The following is a 26156-nucleotide window of genomic DNA, read 5'->3' as shown; positions in this document are numbered from 1 at the left end:
TTGGTATTTTACAATTATAAGTTATGTTTCAAGTTAGTACACTGAACTTCATTCTCACTAAGCAATGTTTCCAATGTTATGGATTTAAACGAAGCACGACATGTCCAGCTGCATTATTTAGATTTTAAGCAAAGCTAGTACATGTATTTATGGTTTAAAATGAAAGTATGACCCTATAAGGGTTATGGTACTCTTTAGGTTATGTCATGACATCAATATAGTATAAACATTTGGATATTTACTGTAGATCGTATAGCATAGCATTAGCAAATATATCTCATTATTAGATGTGTTTAAATATCACTCTCTCCATTATATAGATAGCCATGTTAGTTAATAGTCTAAATAAATATTTAGTTATTCGCAAAAACTTTATACCAATAGAAAAAATTCAATTTATTCATTTTTTTTCAGGGTTTGGTGTATGGAATCTCATATATTATGTACTGGAAAGTCTTGAAAGTTGTGAAATTTGTGTGATTTGACGAAAAAAAGTAAAAATTTGCTGATTAATTTATATCATTGAAGAAGAGCAGTGAAGTGAAAATGATCAGTTTGGTACATTAATACAGGATCTTAATACATTTTAAACAAGGTTTGTTACTTTTGTTTTTTAGCTCACCTGTCACAAAGTGACAGGGTGAGCTTTTGTGATCGCTTTTCGTCCGGCGTCCGTCCGTCCGTCGTCCGTCCGTCGTCCGTCCGTCCGTCCGTAAACTTTTGCTTTAAATGACATCTCCTCATAAACCACTGAGCCAATTTCATCCAAACTTCACAGAAATGTTCCTTTGGTGGTCACCTTTAAAAATTGTTCAAAGAATTTAATTCCATGCAGAACTCTGGTTGCCATGGCAACCAAAAGAAAAAACTTTAAATATCTTCTTTTAAAAAACCATAAGAGCTAGAGCTTAGATATTTGGGTTGAAACATCTTCTAGTGAGTGTCTACCAAGTTTGTTCAAATAAGAGCCCTGGGGTCAAAATTGGCCCCGCCCCTGGGGGTCATTGATTTTCCCTATATGCATATAGTAAAAACTTAAAAAATCTTCTTTTAAAGAACCGTGAGAGCTAGAGCTTAGATATTTGGCATGAAACATCTTCTAGTGAATGTCTACCAAGTTTGTTCAAATAAAAGCCCTGGGGTCAAAATTGGCCCCGACCCAGGGGGTCATTGATTTTCCCTATATGCATATAGTAAAAACTTAAAAAATCTTCTTTTAAAGAACCCAAAGAGCTAGAGCTAAGATATTAAGCATGAAACATCTTCTAGAGAGTGTCTACCAAGTTTGTTCAAATTAAAGCCCTGGGGTCAAAATTGGCCCCGCCCCGGGGGTCATTGATTTTCCCTATATGCATATGGTAAAAACTTAAAAAATCTTCTTTTAAAGAACCATAAGAGCTAGAGCTTAGATATTTGACATGAAACATCTTCTAGTGAATGTCTACCAAGTTTGTTCAAATAAAAGCCCTGGGGTCAAAATTGACCCCGCCCCAGGGGGTCATAGATTTTCCCAATATGCATATAGTAAAAACTTAAAAAATTTTCTTTTAAAGAACCCAAAGAGCTAGAGCTAAGATATTAAGCATGAAACATCTTCTAGTGAGTGTCTACCAAGTTTGTTCAAATTAAAGCCCTGGGGTCAAAATTGGCCCCGCCCCGGGGGTCATTGATTTTCCCTATATGCATATGGTAAAAACTTAAAAAATCTTCTTTTAAAGAACCATAAGAGCTAGAGCTTAGATATTTGGCATGAAACATCTTCAAGTGAATGTCTACCAAGTTTGTTCAAATAAAAGCCCTGGGGTCAAAATTGACCCTGCCCCAGGGGGTCATAGATTTTCCCTATATGCATATAGTAAAAACTTAAAAAATCTTCTTTTAAAGAACCCAAAGAGCTAGAGCTAAGATATTTAGCATGAAACATCTTCTAATGAGTGTCTACCAAGTGTGTTCAAATAAAAGCTCTGGGGTCAAAATTGGCCCCGCCCCGGGGGGTCATTGATTTTCCCTATATGCATATAGTAAAAACTTAAAAAATCTTCTTTTAAAGAACCCAAAGAGCTAGAGCTAAGATATTAAGCATGAAACATCTTCTAGTGAGTGTCTACCAAGTTTGTTCAAATTAAAGCCCTGGGGTCAAAATTGGCCCCGCCCCGAGGGTCATTGATTTTCCCTATATGCATATGGTAAAAACTTAAAAAATCTTCTTTTAAAGAACCATAAGAGCTAGAGCTTAGATATTTGACATGAAACATCTTCTAGTGAATGTCTACCAAGTTTGTTCAAATAAAAGCCCTGGGGTCAAAATTGACCCCGCCCCAGGGGGTCATAGATTTTCCCAATATGCATATAGTAAAAACTTAAAAAATTTTCTTTTAAAGAACCCAAAGAGCTAGAGCTAAGATATTAAGCATGAAACATCTTCTAGTGAGTGTCTACCAAGTTTGTTCAAATTAAAGCCCTGGGGTCAAAATTGGCCCCGCCCCGGGGGTCATTGATTTTCCCTATATGCATATGGTAAAAACTTAAAAAATCTTCTTTTAAAGAACCATAAGAGCTAGAGCTTAGATATTTGGCATGAAACATCTTCTAGTGAATGTCTACCAAGTTTGTTCAAATAAAAGCCCTGGGGTCAAAATTGACCCTGCCCAGGGGGGTCATAGATTTTCCCTATATGCATATAGTAAAAACTTAAAAAATCTTCTTTTAAAGAACCCAAAGAGCTAGAGCTAAGATATTTAGCATGAAACATCTTCTAATGAGTGTCTACCAAGTGTGTTCAAATAAAAGCTCTGGGGTCAAAATTGGCCCCGCCCCGGGGGGTCATTGATTTTCCTATATGCATATAGTAAAAACTTAAAAAATCTTCTTTTAAAGAACCCAAAGAGCTAGAGCTAAGATATTAAGCATGAAACATCTTCTAGTGAGTGTCTACCAAGTTTGTTCAAATTAAAGCCCTGGGGTCAAAATTGGCCCCGCCCCGGGGGTCATTGATTTTCCCTATATGCATATGGTAAAAAACTTAAAAAATCTTCTTTTAAAGAACCATAAGAGCTAGAGCTTAGATATTTGACATGAAATATCTTCTAGTGAATGTCTACCAAGTTTGTTCAAATAAAAGCCCTGGGGTCAAAAATGACCCCGCCCAGGGGGTCATAGATTTTCCCTATATGCATATAGTAAAAACTTAAAAAATTTTCTTTTAAAGAACCCAAAGAGCTAGAGCTAAGATATTAAGCATGAAACATCTTCTAGTGAGTGTCTACCAAGTTTGTTCAAATTAAAGCCCTGGGGTCAAAATTGGCCCGCCCCGGGGGTCATTGATTTTCCCTATATGCATAATGGTAAAAAACTTAAAAATCTTCTTTTAAAGAACCATAAGAGCTAGAGCTTAGATATTTGGCATGAAACATCTTCTAGTGAATGTCTACCAAGTTTGTTCAAATAAAAGCCCTGGGGTCAAAATGACCCTGCCCCAGGGGGTCATAGATTTTCCCTAAGGATGCATATAGTAAAAACTTAAAAAAATCTTCTTTTAAAGAACCCAAAGAGCTAGAGCTAAGATATTTAGCATGAAACATCTTCTAATGAGTGTCTACCAAGTGTGTTCAAATAAAAGCTCTGGGTTCAAATTGCCCCGCCCCGGGGGGTCATTGATTTTCCCTATATGCATATAGTAAAAACTTAAAAAATATTCTTTTAAAGAACTCAAAGAGCTAGGAGCTAAGATATTTAGCATGAAACATGTTTCTAATGGTGTCTACCAAGTATGTTCAAATAAAAGCCCTGGGGTCAAAACTGGCCCGCCGGGGGGGGGGGGGGGGGGGGGGGGTAATTGATTTTCCTTATATGTTAGTATAGCAAAAACTTAAAAATCTTCTTTGGAAAAAACCCAAATAGCTAGAGTTTTAGATTTAAGCATGAAACATCTTTAAGTAATATATCTACAAAGTTTGGTTAAAATAATGCCCGGGGTCAAACTGGCCCTGCCCCAGGGGTGACATTTTTTTTAACTATATGTGGTATAGTAAAAAACTTTAAAAATCTTCTTTTAAAAAATGCCAATGAGCTAGAACTTAGATGTTTAGCATGAAACATCTTCTTATGGGTGTCTACCAAGTCTGTTCAAATAAACAAATAAAAGCCCTTGGGTAAAAATTGGCCCGGGGGTGGGGGGCCTATATACAGGTGAGCGACCTCAGGGCCATCATGGCCCTCTTGTTTATGTTATTTTGAATTAAATAGGAGATATGTATGACATAAGTTTCATTCTTTTTGGAAAAAAAAAATATTAACAGATAAGCCACACAAACACGTACATGCAGTATTAATACTCTTTTTGGAGTAATACAGCAAGTTGAATTATTACTCAACAGGTTGAATTATAATGAAATAAACTGTGAATCTTTATTTAGTGCCAAACCGTGCACTACATGTTCTTCTTTATATTTAATTGTTAGCATTTAGCTAGATATGTGAAAGAATCTAGAGTCCTCTGTGGGATTTGAACCTACAGCAGAGGGGACCAAATTATCTAAAATGAGCAGCATTGAAAATTTGGTCTTGGGGTAAGATTTAGGTATGTAAGACAGGGTTTTCTAGCATCACTGTAAAGAGCAAGAAATTAAGAGAAGAGAAATGACTCTGCGGTGCTGATTGGGATTTTCACAAAGGAACTACATCAATTTTTCTCTTATTTCATTTCAAGCAAATAACATAACATCTGCACAGTTGCTAAAGCAAAAAATGAAAAATAATAAAAAAAATGTTGCAAAGAATTTTGAATATCTTTATCTCCTTATGAACATTAAAACTGTAAATAAACATTAACAAATACTTTAAATTCTTTAAATAATATCAAATATTTATATTTCCCTTTATCTGTCGTCAAAATTTACTCTTAAATATCGGACAGTAAGTAACAAATAGATAGTATTTAACAATAGTATCAAAATTACAACGATAAAAGTTTTAAACATCCGAGTCGAGTTTTCTGTATATACAAGTACACGGTCGTTAATCACAAAATTTTCCCCCTTTTTTTGTAAAAATTTTTTGATCATTTCACAAATTTTTAAACTTAACCCAACAGCGACCCGAATATTGAAAAAGGAAAAGACGAGTATAAAAAGAAAGTAGAAAAAATTCTTTCTATAAAGGGATCTCTTTAAGGGGCATCTAACGACGATCTAACGCAATAAACGACTGGAATAATTTATAACAATTTTTAGTCATTTTTAAAAATACACTTGTTTTTAAGACACACAAAAAGTTAAGCCCGGGTTTTAAAAAGGGTTTATTTTGTGAAAAATTAAAAGCCACTTTAAAACCGGAAAAATTTAGATAAAAGTTTAAAAAAACCCCTACCATGAAAAATTTTTATAAAGGACCTGGGGTCAATAAATGATTGATTTATAGTATGATACATAAAAAACAACAGCAAAATACGTTTTATCAAAACCAAATAATTGTTCATTGGGAATAAAATTAAATTCCACTATATACATGTACACCTGGGATAATGTAAAACTTAAGTGAAAGTTTACCTTGAAAGGACTGTATTTATTATCAGTGTAACAATTATTGTGAATGAAGAATGATGGTTTTTAACATATTTGTATTATGTAAATGATTTAGCAAAAAGTGTTTTTATCAGGAAAATATATGTTTTAGCAAAATAGGATTATTTGCTTAACTTGCTGATTTGGAATTTATCTTTTGGTGGGTAGATTGTTTACTTTATTCTGAAAATTTACAATGATTATTATTATCAGAAATAGAACTTATTTATTTTGTAATTATAATTGTTATTTTTAGAAATGTGTATTATAAGGAGCAAAATTATGTTTTTCTCTAGAATTATTATAATCATACTATTATTATTTATTTGTGAAAATTTACTATTAACAGTTTGATTGAAACTTATTACAAGACTTAACAAATTTTCGTTTATAATACATGTGATTATTATTGGCGAAATTTCAGTGAGATTTTGGTGACATATTCACTGGGGTTATCCGGGGAAGCCTGTTTAGACTAAGGACTCCTGGATCTACCGCCAAAAAACCCAAAAAAAACAGCATATTATTTGAAAGCCTGAAAAATCAAAAAAACACCATTATTTTAAACTGTGTTAAACAGTGTTTTAAACAGGATCAAGCATAAAAGTTTTATTTTTACACATGGCTTGTTTAAGATTTATATTTCAAACTGGATTATATTAAAAGAGGTTGACTTTTACCAAGTGAAAGAAAGGTCACATGTCCTTTATAATTATTGCAAACAATGTAATACAGATTATGGATTCTATTGTAACAAGGTTGGGTTGACCTTGGTCTGTTTAAATGATAGGGGAATTTTACATTCTTTTATGTATTATTATATTTTTAGGAGTTCAAAAAGAGATAAAATCTATATAAAATAGAATTTGTTTTCATTTTCTTTTCAAATTTGACCTATATATAATGTCATATATTCTTTTTTTAAAGAGGATTACAATGGTTGATGTTTTTTTTTTCAAAATTAAATTGTTTAAAATACAATCTTTACTTTAACTTGCAAAAACAGAATAGGCATATGACAGGGCCAGGTTTAAGGCATTCACCTAAGAACCACTGTATTTTCCTAATACATCAAAAAGGGGCGACATAATTTTTCTAATTTTTGTTAATCTATGAATATACATGTTAAAATGTAAAACAGTTTATAATAATTATAAGTACATTTAATACACATTTATACGGTAAATAGCCTGGGTTACGGAGGATGGTTTAATACATACGGAATTTAGCATGACTAGAGTTGCATCAAAAAATCATTTATGTTCATTTTTTTATGACAGCCACACTTTATCCTTGCATATAGTGGCTCCTTAAAAAAGACACTTAAAAAAAAAAAAGTTGCCTCGACGGGGATTTGAACTCCAGACAGGGTGTGGCACACCCTAAACGAGCACATTACCCCTGCACCTTGGGGATGTTATAAGAAGAAAGCCTGAATAAAATCAAATAATTCTAAATTTCGAATTTCCATTTTGGATTAAAATGTAATCCTTATTAATTTCAAGGTATTTTGTTCACGATAAACTTGTTGTTTAACACTGAAGTAAATAATTTAGTGAAAGTCTTCTCGCCAAAACAGTCCGACATGTATTATATTCCACTACTCGACAGTGAGATTTATTTTTGTAATACGCTAATCGACATCGAGCTAAAAATAGCATTTTCATTGATTAAAATGATATTCATCGGCGTAATTGGTGATTGTGCATTTATTGACAATTCCATAAGCCAACACTACTTTTAAAATTTGAATGCGTTGTAATTCGTTGGATAATACTTGTAACAAAATAAAAATATTTCTTTCTTTTACATCGCTAGTTTTAACTTGTTTTGAGAACTACTTGTTGTTAGGTTTGTCATGAAATTCTGTGCCAGAGATTGAATGTCAGCATTGTATTTCCTGATCTGTGATCAGAAAATACAAAAAGTGGTGGGAAAGCCTAAATCACTTTGTTCCAGTAGTTAAAGGGTTCAAATTTTGGCGGATTTGTGCAAAAATATTCTTTTTTGTTGTAATAACAGTAAAACATAAAAGCTACCCTGACTTAAGAAAATTTTTCCCATGTTACATCTGAATTTTGATAATAGTGCTGATATTGTAAAAACGTTTTTTAATTGATTATGATTATGATGTTTAATACACTGATAATGTCAGATTTAACTTTAAGATGTTCTAATTATTTTCCCACATTAAAATAAAAATGAAATTATACATAGCTGAGTGGTGATCATAATTTGAATGACTTTTGTGAACTTACACTTTTAATTGTGTGAACTCTGAAAATAAATTGCACTGTCATTAATATTAAAAGGTTAGGTTATAAGTTCTTGTGCCCTAATATAAGTCTGTTGGCAGTGACTGATTTTGCCCATATCAAAATTAACCAAGTCATACCTGAGTCCTGTGCTGTCGAAGTGACAAATGGTATGCAATATTGGCTGTTCATTTAGTACTTATTTTTCAATATTCCCTAAAATTGATGAATGGTTTTGTCCAGTTTGAAAGATATGACAAGTTTATTTAAGATATTTAGCGATGTAAGGAAAAATGCACAGTGAAGATTAAATTGTCATGTTTATAGTAAGTGTAGTTTTGAGGTCCTAGGATGCCCTTTTATGAGGACAGACTCTGCTTTTTACTGAACCCCCAGTGCTGTACACAAGTTAAATTTGTCAGAGGTATGAATTCTTGGTAAGCTTTTGTTATCCAGCTTAGGTTTCATTGCTTGTAAAATAGAGAAAATAAGAATCCCTAAAGAAAGTCCAGAATGGCAAAATTGAAAATGTTGCATGCTCGGTTTGATTAAGCCAGTGTTCATGGACAGTAATGTCAAGTGCATAAACTACCATCAACACCCCCTAGCACCGGCGTATAAGTACATGAAAAATGATGATATTTTGAATTTAAATCATAGGCAGATGTGTTCTTACTGCAGTATTTAAAACCATTATTATTATGATTGTGAACTGCAATCTTCATAATGCTAATGTGCATTAATTAGAATAGCATTATATCAGTGTATATAAATCCCATGGTTCTTTTGTGTTCTGTGGTTTATCTATAAATGGATATCCCGAGACATTTACCTGCACGAGACATTTACCTGCACGAGACATTTACCTGCACGTAGAGAAAATTGATTGATTTCACCGCTCACCGCATTTGATTGATTTTTAATCGAGTGGAAATTGGAAGAAAGCAAATTTCATAATAATTTGTAAGCTACCTTCTATTGATCGTTCATTTATTATAATTTATAGAGAAGACATTTGATATAAATCAATTTGATAATATTGAACGGAATTGAAGGACAAACTTTCTCTTAAGTGGTTTATATATAACATGGCTATATTATTTATTTTCCCTGTCATTTGAACTTCTGGTACACTAAGTGCCCGGTGAACATAAGGTATCGTAATATTTTTTGTCATGTCATGGGTTTGATTGCATATAAGCCAAACTTAGACTAAAATGTTAAAATTTTAAAAAAAAATTCAAAACAAAAATGCTTGTAATGCTAAAAAATTATCTATTGTAAAATTTCTTTTTAAATTCCAATTTACAAAATAAATAACAACTCAATAATAATAATAATAATAATAATTGACTATAATGAATTGCCAATTAGTTGATAATTATTTTGAATTCGCAATTTTCTGTGTTATAAGTACAAAACTTTTGTATAGAAAACTGCCATCTGAATAAAAAATAGTTGATAACAATAGCATTTCTTATGTTTAAAAACTGATATATATTTAAGTATGCAAGGAAATTATATTCACCAAACAAAAACCAACAACCCAAATTGTTTTAAAAGGATTTATTTAGGTCAAATGAAAATTGCTGGAGGTATTCGTACTGTTAAAGACAAATTACTTTCATTTTACCATCGACTATCGATCAGTATATCTATTGCTTTAATTACTTTAATTGTTCGACTGGGTCATTATTATAGATCAAAGTGAAAAATATACGATGTACGCTACTCTGTACCTATTGCTTAATCTGATATCGGGGCTAGGAATGTGTTTTTTATTTACCATAAATGGGGGAAAAGTACTTTGCCCTACTTGTGACTTCTTGGACATTTTAATTAAAGCCACTTGTCTCTAGATGTTTAAGCGTTTATTTTGATTGGGATTTTATGTAACATCAAAATGGTAAAAGTCAATATGTTGATTTCCCATGACTAATCTAATGGAAAAAAAAGGGTTTTTGTCATGAAGGGACGGTATTTTTTTTTTTTGACATTTATAATTATAATATAATTATAGCAATTGATGTAAGTCTGAAACTTACAACTTGTGTTTACAGATTTTTATGTTCATTCTGTTTTTCCAGAATATTCTTTTTTTTAATGTTGTAAAATGACCCTGAAATCACAAAAAAAAGAATAGATTTTTAATTTAATTCTGATTTTGTTTCTCTATTTGTCCTGAGTTTGCATATGTAAAAATTTCAAACTTCAGAATATCAGTGGGGCTCCTTTTAAATAGTTACAAAAAAATAAAAACATTTATATTTTTACAACTGTTTATTATTTTGTAATAATTATAAGAATAAATATATATGTAATTCTTTCTGGAGAAAAAATTTCTGGGTTAGCAATAATTGTTAAAGAATATTAAAGACACAGCTGCGGTAGAAGATTGATTGATGAACCATTTTAAATTGATTCACATATCTAAATCATACAAATAGATTTTTATAAAGAGATATTTCAGGTGTGATGATGATCTTTTTAATGTTTAGGGTGTGAGGTAAATGTTGTGATGGATTGGGCTAAAACTCGAGAAAAACACATATTGTTATCTTGTTATTGTAAATTTTGTTGTTATGAAAAACAAAACAATGTAATGCTGTTCATTTGATGTAAATAATCTGATTGTTTATAAATGTGTCACAGAGGAAGTAAAGGGAGATCACTTCGTCTGAACTAAATCAAATAATATTGTTTGACAATATACAGAAAATATAAAATTGATGCAAAAATGTAGATTGTTAAAATAATATTGTAAAATAATAGTTAAATTTATATACTTCACTTTATTTATTTTATGTGTACAACACATGAATCAGATTAAGTGATAGCTTTGGATTTATTATACTTAAAAATTGAATACTGATACAAAAAGGTTTAGAACTTTTAAAAGTTAATTTTTAGTATTAAGTACTTTATCTTTTTCAAGACTTCATGGTCAAAAATCATCCTGTATGTATTCTGAAAATGACTTCATTTATTAAATACTGATTCTTTTGATTGAATAATTGAAATATTTATTTTGATTGACTTTTTTTCATTTCAGAAACCAGACTGTATGGTGAAATAAAAATTCCTGGAAATTCAGCTTGAAGATATAGAAAATTATTATAAGAACTGTGGATTCTGTAAGTCATACTATAATGGAATAATACTAGATGTATAGTGTTGCTATGCAACAATTCAAAAGAGATTTCTCTGTTACCAGCCTGTATTTATGGGGAACCAGTTGGCAATGACTTCTTCAAGCCAGGTGCTAGTAACTGTGTGGAATAAACCATGGCAACAAGTAAACACTTTCCGCTTCAGAAGTTCACCAATCACACTGAAAATGAAGACTATAATCTCAATGAAACACCCTACAACTCAGTGAGCTCATTTAAGAGTTACCATAACAACCAGAATAGAACCTCTGTCACTTCTGCTCCACCATACATTAATGTGTTTGAAGTTACTAATGGCACATCAGATCAGCCATACAAAGATGTTAAAGGTGACATTAAAGAGATTTCTGTTGAAGACAATGCACGTGTTGAAGAACCTTACATAGATAATACAGTAGTTTCTGCATACAAAGGAACTAAACCACCCATACCTGCTCATAAACCCCGAGTTCTAAGAATAAAAAATTCAAAGTCCCGCCAAAATACTGCAAATGTTAACAAAAACAAGCCAATAACTAATGAAAATCCAGAATCCAAAAAGTTTGGTGTTGAAAATTTACAATCAATAAGTCAACAGCTTCAAGATGGGAATAAAGAACTTAGGCGACATAGGAACTCAAAAGAACTTTCGCAAGCAAGTATTGCGAAATTCTCAAATAATATCCAAGAAAATTCAGATGAAAGTATTAATGACCTAAGTGCGTCATTAAGGGAAGATTCTGGTGTTGCGTCACCAGATTCACAGAACGAGCATGAAAATGGTCGCCATAGTTCCATGTCTAGAAGAAAATTACCAAAAGTACCAGTACATATGGCTCAATCTAAAATAATGCCAAGTTTGAAAACTGATAGTGAAAAAGAGTTGAAGGCAGTTCCAAATTGCAGAGCTGTAGTGCCGAAGTTAAACCATGTTGTAAGTGAACAAGAAAATTATGAGAATGTTGAAAGAAAGAAAGCAGTACAGTCTGAAAATGAATTGGTAGCAGAGTCTGCAAATGTTACACACAAATTGACAGGTATGGACCCTGAAAAAGATTCCGGTATTCCTTTACCAAGGGTCATGAAAAGGTTTAAGAAAGGGAGAGTTAGAGACAAAAACAGGTCCCTGTCTGTTGGGGATCAAACTAAAGAAATTGCTGAAAGAGCTAATAGAATGATGGCAGGTACAGGAGATGTTGTAGGTAGAATTGATGTTGATGTGAATATTTTAGAAAGGAATAAACTTAAACCAAGTGCCAATGAAGGATTTATTAAGTCAGTTAACACTAGTCAACAAGGATTTAGCAATCATTCCTCTGAACATGATAGTGAGATTAAAGCAGATATCAAAAGTGTGAAGTTGACAGAAAATAGTGCTAACAGTATTGAGACTTCTGTTGAAGTGTGCCATAAGCATTCAAATAATAATTGTGATCAGGAAGAAGAGAATGCTTTGTTCCTGCAGAATAAACTTGAAAATGGTTCAAGGCATTTATGTAATGATAAGACTGAAGATGATAATGTAATTGGTAGTGATCATGATGATTATAGTGTTGTTGAGACATTGAATAACTTAGCCAACACTGTATCACCAGAACAACTACCTGGAAATACGTTCTTTTCATTTGACCATGAGGTGATACAACAATTAACTGATAGTATTATGGAAAAGACAGATGAAGTGGGTGATACATCTGGTGATAAGTTTGAAACTAGTAAACATCTTGAAGCAGGTATAGCTGATGATGATAGCAATTTAATTAATGATAATTTATCTAATAAAAACTGTGATAGAACTACCTCCAGTAAAAATAAACTTGGTATTGAAGGGAAATCAGTTAATGAGAAAAAAGTAGATGAAATTGATACAAATCATGAATCAAAAAGTAATATTAGTGTTAATTTAAGGCAAGATGAAAATTCTGATAAAAGTGATAATATAAACAAAGAAAATATAGTTTGCAGTGCAAGATCTCAGAAAAAGGTGGAAAGGTCTCCATCTTATCGAAAGAAAGTAATGGCAAGAGCTAAAAGTAGGCACAAGAAAAGTTCAATGTTAAAGGAATGTTCTTGTACAAGAAACGAAAAGGGAGATATTGTAACTTGCCAATTTTGTGAAAACTATGAGAACCGTAAAAGAAGAAGTCGATCTAGTCTTGGATTAGAAAGCGTTGGAATAAATAAAGAGCTGTCAGAGTTAAGTGAGGGTGAAAGTAGTGATATATCTTCATACAGCGACCTTTCAAATAGAAGACGTGCATTTTCACCAGGATTACCTCCCTTACCATCCAGTAAAAGTCCTCGCCCTTTGAGAAAATTACAGGTTTCTTCAAGGGTAGATGTACTCATGAGCTCTGAGTTATTTAAAAAGCATTTACAAAAACATGAGAATCTACTGCACAAACATACTGTTTTAAGACGAGCCGGTATGAGGAAATCCGTCTCAAATCTGGATTTATCTGAAGGTTATATTATAGATTCAGACAGTCAATGTGACACAGAAAGTGTTACAAGTGAAGCTACATTTGAAACTGATACAAGTGCCAAAGATGATCTTGTTTCTCAGTCAAGTGCCAAAGACGAATTTCTTTCTCAATCACCGGACATGAGTGTCTTCACAAATAAGAATTCAAGAAGACATTCTTTAACAGGTGATTCTGATTCACCTGCAGAAACTTTGCAGAAAAGTAAAAGGAAACATTCAAGAACTCTGCCTACCACTGTAGGACGTTCAAGGATGCCTATACCATCTTTTACGCAACCAAATTTTAGTGGATCAAAATCCAGACCAAATATTCCAACTTTCAAGGAATTTAAAGTCATGAAAGAATTAAGTAAGTCAACTGAGGCCCTAAATATATCTGAAAATGAAAGTCCACAGACAGGACAGATTAGGGCAAAGGCATTTAGTGATTCAAGTTTTGATCATGTAACATGTAGGAATGATATAGAAAAGGTTGACAACGAAAGTGAAAGAGTATTTGAGATGAGAAATGAATATGTTGAAAAAAGTAAAACTGAGGAACTTATTCCTGTACAATTAGAAGTGATTAAAGAGAGTCACAGCAAGGAAAATTTATTAACTTTAATTCCAACCACAGATGTGGAGGCACCTAATCATGGCAGTACTCAAATAAATGTAAGTGTTGAAAATAATAGTCTAAGTGAACAAAAAGACAAGATTATAGGTAAAGCTGCTCAAGAAATACATGAAAAGCGCAGTGATTTTATTGAACCAGTAGTAGGAAATAGTAACAAATTTATTGAAGAGAATCAGAAAAAAATAGATTATCATAAGGCGCTTACTAAACAGCAAAGCACACCGGAAATGAATTCTCAAAAACACCGTGTCCGACCGAAACTAAAATCTAGAACAATGTCAAGGTTAGATATTGATTCGGATGGGTTATCAGATACTGCAAGTGGGCCTGATTCTGTAGCATTTAGGGAACGTAGAAAACCAGGTGCTAAAAGACCGAGATCTTTGATATCAAAGAAATCTAGTCTGTCATCGTTGATTCAAGAAGCCGAAAAAGCCCAATATTTTGAAGATGCTGATAGTAATAGTGACAAATCCATCAGAGCGAGGCCAAAGTTGAAGGCTGGACATGTTGTGAATAGGTCTAAGTCTGATTCTAAATATGAAATAGAGAAAGGCAGAGAAAGTGAGTCAGACTCCAGAAATGACAGTAGTTTGATGCTTGAAAAGGGAAAGAACACTGTTTGTTTTGATTTAGATGATAGGAGCCAGTGCTCTCCCTTTGATATAGGAGAGTCAGAGACATCTACCTCAATGATAGAGAGCTTGTCAGGCTTGTCAGATAGTGTAAGATCTGAGGTAAGATTGTTCTACTTTAATTTTTTTTGAAATTATTAAATTATAGCTATTATATAATTAAAATGAAACAAAACACTGTTAAAAGATGAAAAAATCATTGCTGTAATGAGTCACATGGGCTTTAATACCATTCATCAGTCAAAAATAACTGAAAAAAGTAAGCTCCTTGAATATAAATTGTATTTTTATGCAAATAACACACAGTCATTAATTAATTATGATTCTGATTAAACTTTACATGATTATAAAGAAAGAATAAATCAAAATATTGTAATAACTAGGTCAGGTGAAATATGGAGAAAAAGTTGGTAATTTTCACTTGTCTAAAAATTATACTTCTGCTGTTACATAAAATTTTTAGATCATAACTACAAGTTGTTTTATTTTTATCATAATTATGCATAATTAACAGTAAAATGAGAACATGAAGTTGCTTATGAAGACAAATGAAAAATATCATTTTTAGGCAGAGCTTCAATGTTTGATTATAAATTACATGTAATGGCTTTTAATGAAGAAAAAACAAATTTACGACAGTTAATGTTCATTTTTAACAAAATATTGTTTGGCAAACATTTACTTGTGTCTGACTATAAGATCAGTCTTATAACTGGTGAACAATGTGACAGGGGAGGCATTCATGGTCGAGTTGTTGAGGTCAATAACTTCAAACCACTTGCCCGTCACCACTGTAGGATCATATCCCGCCTGGGACTTAGGATTCTGCCATGTTAGGAAGCTATCCAGCTATCTTACGGCATGTTTGTGGTTCTACTCAGGTGCCTGCTTGTGCCTGATATACCAGCTTAAATAACTGCAACACAATCACTTGTTTACTCAATAATGGGAACTCTATTAGCTCTATAATGTCAACACAACTAGTTTGCATGATTTAATAATGGTGACTCTGATAGCTGTCATAATGGCATCATATCAACACAACCAACTTGCATGATTTAACTATGGCAACTATTAGCTGTCATAACAAAAACTCTACTAGCTGTCATAATGGCATCATGGCAACACAACCAACTTGCATGATTTAATTATGGCAACTATTAGCTGTCATAACAGCAGCTCTACTAGCTGTCATAATGGCATCATGCAAAACAATCAGCTTTCAATAATTGATTTAATAATGGTGACTCTGATAACTAATTACATTATGGTACAATGGCAACACAGTCCACTTGCATTCAATAATGGCTACTCATTGAGCTTACATTGATCTTCAAGGGGAAATGGCATTGAAAATAACACTGTAAAATTACCAGTAATATTGGAGTAACAGATGGCCATGCTATACTAGACAAGATGTTATTGTCAGAATAGTGATGGTGACATTGCCAACTTGCCATGATCTCAAAACTTTGCTTTCATTCTATCATTTTATGTGCCTTTCATGGATAGGTGACGATGGTCTGGCTGTCTAAAAAAAAATTACCAATACTCTTAACTTGCGGGAACCAAAGGTGATGCCTTTCTCAACAGTATACAGCCAGGCCAGCCTGTACTTCCTTGCTGTTACTATTGATAGCTCAATTTTGTATAGTGAGATTGACATCCCTAAACATTTGAATGGACTGTTCCAAATTAAAAGCTGGGCAAATCCGTTATAAAAATCAGCAATATGAATGGTTAAGTGAAAAGTTTTGTTTGCACAACTACAGCTGTTACTAAACAAATAAGGAACTTCATTAACAATTTTATATCCCTCACTCAGTGAGAACTGTTTATTCAGGAATGAGATATTTCTACTAATCAACTTAAAGACTTTAATGACAGTGTTGTATAACTCTAGAACTGTTGGCTGGCTAATCAATAAAGCCTTATATAAATATCTTTGCTACATGTCAAATTCTTGCATTTTAAGTTAATATTCCTACATTGTTTAAAGTAGCATTCCTCCAGATTCATGCTTATTTTAATATAAATTTTGAAAATGTTTTTAAAAGTAAAATATTTTGAAGTGAATAAAAAAATGTAATTTACTCAATGCAAACGGGACTAACAGTCCATGTAAATTACAATAATGTGTTCAAATTATGCATAAATTTAATAGCCCTTACAGTGTAAGTCATGCAGTATGACTGATGGTGATAAATACTGTAAAATTTGTCATTAATTGCACATAACATGTAAATTATTACTAATGAATCTTTTTACTTTAACTTAACTATCCAGCACTGAGATTTGAATTTATTTCATGACATTTTACTAGCAATTTACTTTTAACTTTGATTGGAACATAATTCTGTATACATGACATGTAATTAAAATAGAAATAACTGTAATATATTCTACAATATTCATGTAGTTTGTAGTCAAATTCATTTGTTATGTTTTTATGACCATAAAAAATGACAGAAATGTTTTTCTTTAGTAATTCTACCTAAAACTCTATGAAACAGATCTTGGAAATGTTTTTTCACTTAGTAATTAGAAGCATGGAAATTTTTTCATTGGATTTTACTGGAATATTGCATTTTCCACTCTCTTTTCTAGGTTAATGCAGAAGATAATTTACAGCTTTTCAATGATCAAGATGACACTGGGAAGCTTCTCCATGATCCAGATGATTTTGCAGCAGAAGACACCTCCATTTTGGAACCACTGAAAGATGAACTTGTGGTAAGTTGTGATGTCATAGCAACTGATCATTTACATGTATAAAGGTTTTAAGTTGAACAAACACTGCCAGAGTCACAAGGTTCACTGTACCTAAAGCCATCCTGATTGATGGAAAGAAGTATGAAGTCTCAAAACAGTTGCATGGGATGAATATATGTTATAATAGTGAACTTTGATAGTGACACACTTATATATTATACATTATAGCTATATAGATCACCCCAACCCGTCCCCCAACACACGCACACACACACTCACCTGAAAAATAAAAACAACAAACGCACCACACAATTTTGTGCGCATCCATATATTGACTTTATTTTTCAGTCATAACTACAGTTAACTGTCAGATTGTCAGCTTTCCTTTGATGGCTTCTGATAATTAAATGCATGGAAAATTATTTTATTTCCCAGAAATGCCATTGATTCTTGTGGTGAAAATGTAATATTTCTTGAGATGATTAAATGAACAAGAGATTTTATCTTGTTGTTTACATTGATTAATAAATGACTTAGAGTTGTTAATTAATTGAAGAAGTTGCCCAGAAGGAATGAAACATAATTAAGCATACATAAAAATGTAAACAAAATTCTAAGGTCAAGGTCAAATGATGTGGTCATTGACATTTTATATTGTTATTAATATTTATGTGTCATAAAGCAGTATTTATTACATACACTCTGAGTTACAGACTTACATAAAATAAGTCTAGGAATGATATATTACAGTAATTATGAGCCTATGGCAAGTTTTATGACAAGGTCAGTTACAAGTTTTATGTTAGTCTGTAGAAAAACAAATATAAATTTCTTTAATTCACATTCTATATTGCCCGAAAAATTGTAAAAAAACACAAACAAAATCATATTTGAAAGGGAGGATAAAAGTTTTAAAAATGTCACCAATTCATGAATAATGGTCGATGGTTGACATCATGAACCTTTACTGTGCATTATATTTAACCCTTTTAAAAGTTATTTGCCTTTGCCACCAGTATAGAGTCTGAGGCTAAACCGCCGTTTATGTGCATTTTGACCCAAGACTCTTCACTACTGGTAGCTCTGTTTTTGTATGGACTCAGTTCCAAAATCAATGTAGGGCCGGCAGTTACATTTTACCCAATTTCAGCAGATATAACAGGTTGATATGATCTTAATATTTATTGTTCGCTTTAAAACTAGAAATTTTTAATGTTCATTTCCACATTGAAACAATGTCTTGTGATGAAGCTATATACCTTTATTTAAAGCAGCTAACCTACATGAAAGATTTTAACCTTTAACCCATACCCTGCTGATTTCTGTAAATGAACTTGTACATTATCTCATCTTCATTATTTGGAACTGTCCATTTTCAATTTTGGGGGTATCAAGATAGAAATTTAAAAGTTACTCATGCAGGCAGCAGATTATAGAGCTTGGTTGGACCCCAGCCCTGTGCAGACTGGCCTGGCTTTAGACTGATGGCGAAGACTAATTATTTTAAGTTCTAGGGCAGGCTAAGGGTTAATAATAGCAATTATACGGGGACTGCAAGTTTCACTTTTCAAGAATGTTAATACTCAATAATAGTGGTCTGTGTCAATTGTTGTGCATGATAGGAGTAATAGTTAGCATCCCCCTTGTGGCTTCAGGGTTGCCCTTAAGGGTTGTGGCATCAGAATGGCAGCCATTGTTTATCCCTGCATGATCATAAGAGGTGACTAAATGGGTTCAAATTACTTGAATCTATGCTCTTCTTAGCTCCAACAGATGAGGCTGCGTGTGAGTTTTGACCCCATTATATATTATCTGAGGTTAGCCAAAATCGTAACTCCTGTTTCGGCATAGTATGACCTAAATTGTGTTCATGTGCAAAACAAAAGAAAAAAATTGTTAAGTTTATGCAAAATATGAAATACAATTATTATTATTTTCCACCTGAAATCCTAGAACTGTAGTTCAACTGTACTTAAAAACAAATAACAGTAAAAATCTGTTCTTTTTAAATGAATAATGAGAATAACAAATGAATTTGGAAAGGAAAAAAGGTGCAGTTGTTTGTATTAAGACATCACAAAAATGATTAGAAAGAATTAAATATAATGAACTACCGGCGATATAAATGGAACATAATAGCAATTAGCATGAACATAGTGCATGTACTTGATTATTTAAATTTGCTTTTGAAATATGAACATCAAATTACTGGATTGATAAATGTTCTTTTTGTAACAATAAGTCCAAATATTGGTTATTGTAGAATTTTGGTTTGGCATCGTTTTTACATTGATTCAAGCAAATTAAATGTTTTTGCCAATTTAGGGATTTGGCCCCATTCTTCAAATGGAGATCCCTATCTGACCACTGGTTAGGCAACCACAGGTGTGACCAGGAAGCACTCCTGGTCTTAAAGGTTCTAAAGCGGGTTAAAGTTGGTGACTTTAAAGGGGGCCCTTCTTATTGAATAGGCATTATTTTAAAGGGGAATTAAGTTTTTAAAAAATAGTTTTTTTAATTAAATCAATAAAAATTATGAAATTTTTATGACGATTTTTTTTTTAGCATTTAAATGTTTGATAAAGCAATGTGTGGTATAATATAATTATCATAACAGTGGGGTCATCATTCCTGTATATAAGAGTTGATTTTAAAGTTAACGTTTTCTAATAATGGAGTGTGAAATTAGCTTTTCAACATGATACCATGTCATTGTCCTTTTAGGTTTTTCCAAAACAACAGAGAGAAAAATTATTCATGTTGTAATGATGAGATGATACCTGAGTACGAAATGACGCCAAACAAAACATTCTAAATTTATAAAACATTCATTACAAATATGATAGGTTTTTTCTCCTTTTAAAAACATCAATTATACAAAAATCTTCTTTAATTAAGTTGTTTATTCCATTCTCCATTTTATTTTGTTCACTGGTTTCAGAATTATAAGGTGAATGTTCAATTATGATTTTCTTAAATCATGGAAAGTTTTTAAAAAAATACCTGTTTGCTTGTTTAAATTTCCTTTCTTTTTGTATGTAATAAATGAGAAGAAACTTTTAGAAATTAACATCTCTTTAACAAAAACTGCCAAATTGTGATCTTGGCCTTTCATTAAGTGCTTGAACCTATGACCTCTAACAGAACTGGCTTATACTTTAATTTTAGTTCTGTGCTGTGACATATTCTTCAAGTTGATTTCAGGACACATTGTTAATAACTCATTTTGAATTTCTTTATTAACACTATTTTCAAAGTTATTAATAATACAAAAAATATAATTGGACAATAGATGAACATTTTGATATCTCAAAAGCCAAATTTGACAATTTCATTCAAACTAAATCAACATAGAAAGTATGACATCACTTTATTCCAGTGTAATTATTTTTTCAGTCACAAGTTTTGCGGTCAACCTCAGATGCATGTGAAACTACCCAGGAGGCTGCCCGAAAAAGGAGAGATAGAAAAGAAAGGCCATATAAGAGTGACCCATTCTCCGGCACTGAGATTATACCAGCATCAAAAAGATGTGTACTGAGAGAAGAGAAAGCAAGTAGGTTATGATTTAACTTTTCTTGTAGGATAATTATTTCTCTTAACTATTAATAAACTGTTCTTGTGTGATAATTATATGTCCATACTATAAATAATTTTTTTCTTGTTAAATATCTATAGCTTTAGTATAAGCTAGCTGTTCAATTGTAAGAAAAACCCATAGCTTCAGTATAAATAAGCTGTTCTTATGTGAAGGAATATCTAAATTTTCACTATAATTACAGAGCTTTTCTTATAAAGAAATATCTATAGTTTAACTATAATTAATAACTAAGCATGTTTAAGCAGTTCTTGTTATAAAATAAATATCTGTTAAGTTTCACTATAACTTAGCAGTTCTTGTAAAGAAATATCCACAGTTTCAGTATTAAATAGGCTGTTCTTCTAAAGAAATATCCATAGTTTCAGTATTAAATAGCTGTTCTTGTATACATATAGCTTGTTGTCCATAGCTTAAAGATCCTGTAACACATTTTTTATTGTTTTATATCATAAATATGATGCTCAAATTAAGATTTATCAATATTGTAATATTTATAAAGATATTACCAAATTTAACATTTCATGTAAATAAAGGGGGGTAATTAGAAATTTGTTTTCTATATTAAAGTCTGTAAGGAATGCATATATTTTAATGATTACATATAATGTGCACCACAAATATTTGCAGTACATATTTTACATATTCTATGATGTTTGAAAATTGTTTTATAAGATATATAAAATTTCACTTACTTGTGGTAACATTTGTCTCCTTAATTACAACATAAAGGATCTTTAACTAGTACTTAGCTGTTTTTGTAATAGAAATATCCATAGCTTCTCTATTATTAAGTTTAATGATTAATAATTATTTGATTTAAATCAGTGTTATATTTAAACATCAATACAAGCAATATTTAACTCTTATAAAAATTTTGTATTTTATTGCACAAACTTTATTTGCATTACTTCAGAGCTACGGCAGCACATGGATTTTGCGAACTCCTCGAAGGAGGAGATTTTAACCTTCCTGGATGGTGTTAGTCATGGAGATTTAGCAAGTTGTGACAGTGTCCCCAGTCTGGAAGAGCTGAATGAAGATGATGAACAGGTTGGTGGAATGACAGTTATAGATACGGTATAACCTCTGCAGAATGACCCTCTATAGACCAATTACCTCTTTACAACAACAATATTATTTCTTCCCTAAAGGAAACAATTTCTTTCTTGAACCATATCTATCAACTGTTTGGTCAGATTATAATCTTATCATAAAGATAATTAGAAGATCACAAACAAACACAGTTTATCAAAACATGTTTCGCCTTAATAAGTTTCATCAGCTGATATGATAAAGAACATAGGAAATGACATAAACAATTTAACCAAACAAGCACATATAATTTTCGAAAGATTTATATAATATAACTGGATCAAAAGATACATACTTTTTCACAGAGAAGCTAGGCTAGTATATAAATTCAACAAGTGTGAAAATAATAGTTACTTATGTGAAAGTTAAGAATTTCGATAAATGCTGTCAAGATCTGCATGTGTAATTTATAGAGTAATGGCCTTTTGTAATTCTAAAGTTGATATATTGTGATGGAAAAATAGAATAGAAATACACTTTTTTTCAATAAATCTTTTGTAATTAATCTTATAAAGTTCAGTTTCTGTTTAGTTTGAAAGTCATTCATCTAAAATCTTTTTTTCATTGTATTTTACAAAGCTCATCCTTGCCGTACAAATAAATTCTTTTAATTTGAAAAGAAATGAAAAAGCAAAAAAACCTGCCTTTGAATCAGATCCTTTTTTAAATTAGAGAAAAATCAAAATCATATATTGTGTTTTGTTATGATCTTATTTACATTTTACACGAAATAAATCAATAATGAAGAGGACCATTTTCATGGTCAGTTGAATGTGATGTTAGTGAGTTGAGAGAATAATAATTATAATCTGTTGACTTTGTTGGTATAAGGAAATCTGACACCAGATGTCATTTAATTCATCACAGTGCTGTTAGAGTATGTATTCTTCCTCGTGAGGGCATTGTTCTTACTAACGCCCAGTAATAACGATTATTTCCTTAATATGAAAAAAAAAGTAAGCTAAATTTTACTGTGTTAAAGGAAGGTAGCAAGAGGTAAACAAAGTGGTGTTTTGACTTCTATACAAAATAGTGAATTACTATAATTGTACTAATCCAAATTGCCAAAAAAGCAAAAGAAGAAAAAATTGGTTGAGCTGATGTAGAAGCACACTTTTGGTGTTTTAGAAATTGATACAGGACACCTAGGATAAAATTATTTTGAGAAATGAAAATTATTGCATTTTTAGGGCTGGGCCTTAAGCAGAAAATAAGCTTCAGAAATTGTCAAAAATAATTTTTCAATTTCAGTCTTGAGTACATGGCATATTTCATTTTTGTCTCTTACATATATTTTTTATTCCTTTTGATACTATTAATTATATAGCTTTGGGGTAAAACAGGGTGCTGCCATGATGTGGTATATAGTATAGATGTTGGCGGTGATTGATAATAACCTCGTATTAAATGATGTCATAAACCACATGATATGGTTACCATGTAATTACTTTAATTTTCATCAATGGACTCCACCTTCTGAAAGTAGTTTATCGCACCTCAATATTGTTCTATTTAAATCTTATTTGAATGTTTTAGAAATATCAATGTTTTGTATATTAAAGGTATATTTGTTTACCTGATTGTTATATTTATAAAAGTTATTTTAAGTTAACGTAAGTACCGTATTATCCCCCACATCAATACCTGATCAACTTCTTTAATACGAAATTGAAATGTCTAAAAACAGAATGGTATTTTTTGTTACAATTATCAAATAAATATATAAAGGCCAGATAAAAAAATAGATATTTTCAGTCTTTTTAATTTTTTGCAAAAAAGGGAAGCATCAGTTATAAAAATTGTAATTTTCAAAATTCTTTTATTGAAATTTGACTGTTTGTCTCACAAAAAATCTGACTGTGTTGATTTTTTTTCTTTTTCATTCAATTCTACAAAAAGTGTTTTAATTTGGACACCTTACCCCGGTAACTATCATTTATTTTGTTTGGTCTTAAATATCAGCTAGGTGTTTCAGGAATTTTTCATCATATTTAGAGAGCTTTACCCTATAAATGAAACCAATTTTCTTTCTATTCAACTGAGATTAGTATGACTGGGCTCTTTTGAAGAAAAAAATATAAGAGAATGATGTTAATAATTTTAATAAAAAGAAAAATGATACTATATAATTATGTTACTAATATATCACTTGTAAGAATAAGAAAAAAAAAGTAACTAGAAAAAAATTCTATTTATTAAAGGGACTAGATTGATGTTTTCTGACATGATTGGACTGGAATATTTTTTTTTGCAAGATTTGCGTACCATTTGATTTAGCTCACTCAGTTTTCCAGAATAATAATTGCTATTGTTCAAATTAATGCAAAAACAAACAGTGTTTTCAAGTTTTTGACTCAAATTTGTCTAAAAATCAAACAAACAAATCGATTTTTAATAAAATTCTAGATATGATGATAGATTATTATTAAATTAAATTAAAATTTAAAATAAATTGTTGTGTACTTGTGTAATTTTTTTTATGTTTTTAGGATTTTGAAACTGACAGTTCAGCTCCTTTAAGGCTCAATAATTAGCCGTTCTGTAGTTGCATGCTCAAAAGTCAACCACAGTTCTTTTATTTAACATAATTTTATACATTTTCTTTTCCAATATGACCATCTTTAAAAATATATGAGCTTCCAAAACATGACTTAGGTTTACAAGCATTTTCATCCTCTTAATTCATACTTCTAAGACCATTGGCTTGTAAACAAATTAACAATTATATTGCTTTAGAACCCACATCACCTCTAAGCCATTGAATCAATGCCCTGAAACACTCTTCAGAGGTTGTGAAAATTGAAATAACTAAGCTAATTGTGCACATATAGACAACAATGTATTAGAACCTCAGACATGCAACAGGGTGCAGATAGAACATGTGCTCTCTTTCTCACCCTAACTCAGCTCTTCAAACTTGCTAAAATTATTTTAGTTATTTATATACTGGTATATATGTTATAATTATGTTAATGAGTAAGGTGTAGGTATGTAAACAGTGCAGATTTGAGCTTCAGTTCCCTACATGTACTGACAGCATTTAAATGTCACCAGATGGTATTGAATAAAAACTTTCTGTTTATTGAAAGTATATGATAAATTTAACAAGTCTTTGAGAACTGTTGTGGCATATTGGTGTAACTCTAAAAGTAGCTTGCTGTCGACAGTAGATTCTAAACCAGATGCAACCAGTGAAGTCCAAAATCAGGCAGCACATAAATATCATATTCATGAAATGAGTGAAAGATGAGCATGTCCATTTAAGATATTTAACAAGGAAAGGGATAATTCGTATGTTCTACAAATCCATGTTAATGTACAAAGGCTAGTGTTTCCTTATAGATAATTTTTAAAAATTATTGATTCATATAACGTTCTTGATTTACAGTTACGGAGACTTTCTATGGGCGTTGTCGAACCATCGAGGAAAATACGCAAACATCTCAGTAATGTAAGCTCTCTAAGTACCGACAGTGGTGTGATTGGTCAAGATGGATCACATGACTCCCAGCAGAGCAGCCCTACCAATACCTTGTCACATTCCGAGAAGACCATGTCGTCATGGCAACCGTCTACCAAGCAAAGGTCAATGAGTTCAAGTTGTTCGGATGTCTTCAAACAGGTCAGTTTTCTTGCTGCACACTTGCATTGAATAAGTGCTCATAGGTTTTTGCCTTTATTGTAATACGAAGAAATCTATGTGATATGAAATAGAATAGTTCAGTGTTCTGCTCATTTCAGTTGGTTTGTGATTTGTCTGTTGCTTCAGTAAGAAGTTCTTATTGTTGAATCAGAAGCTTAACAAAAAGAAATTTGGATTGCCAATTTGCTGTTGAATGGTGATAAGTCCATGGTTCTTCAAGTTCCACTACTTTCAGTATTCCAAGAAAATTCTGGAATAGGGAAGATCTTTCAAAGGCATTTAAGATGACAATTGCAGACTTGCTTTTATTAAGTTTTTCTTAAGAGACAATGAAATTTGCAACATCTCTCAAGCCCTCTAGCACAAGCAGTATTCAATCCTCAATCAAGTTGATGTTTTTCTGAAAA

General features: G+C 31.7%; 1 protein-coding gene across 1 annotated transcript in view; it reads left to right on the top strand.

The window, feature by feature from the left end:
- Window positions 1-299: 299 nt before the first annotated feature.
- Window positions 300-26156, top strand: part of LOC132725851 (uncharacterized) — a 43789-nt gene continuing 17932 nt past the window's right edge. The window contains exons 1-6 of the mRNA XM_060711035.1: window positions 300-595; window positions 10869-14803; window positions 17309-17434; window positions 20810-20969; window positions 21928-22064; window positions 25495-25728. Coding sequence (XP_060567018.1) covers window positions 11102-14803; window positions 17309-17434; window positions 20810-20969; window positions 21928-22064; window positions 25495-25728 — 4359 coding nt within the window. The 5' untranslated portion in view covers window positions 300-595; window positions 10869-11101. The remainder of the gene's footprint in view (window positions 596-10868; window positions 14804-17308; window positions 17435-20809; window positions 20970-21927; window positions 22065-25494; window positions 25729-26156) is intronic.

Source organism: Ruditapes philippinarum, unplaced genomic scaffold (assembly GCF_026571515.1).
Source record: "Ruditapes philippinarum isolate M1 unplaced genomic scaffold, ASM2657151v2 ctg1975_1_1_1_1, whole genome shotgun sequence".
Classification (NCBI taxonomy): Eukaryota; Metazoa; Mollusca; class Bivalvia; order Venerida; family Veneridae; genus Ruditapes; species Ruditapes philippinarum.
Note: the sequence above shows the minus strand (reverse complement) of the source record. Positions and strands in the feature narration are given on the sequence as shown.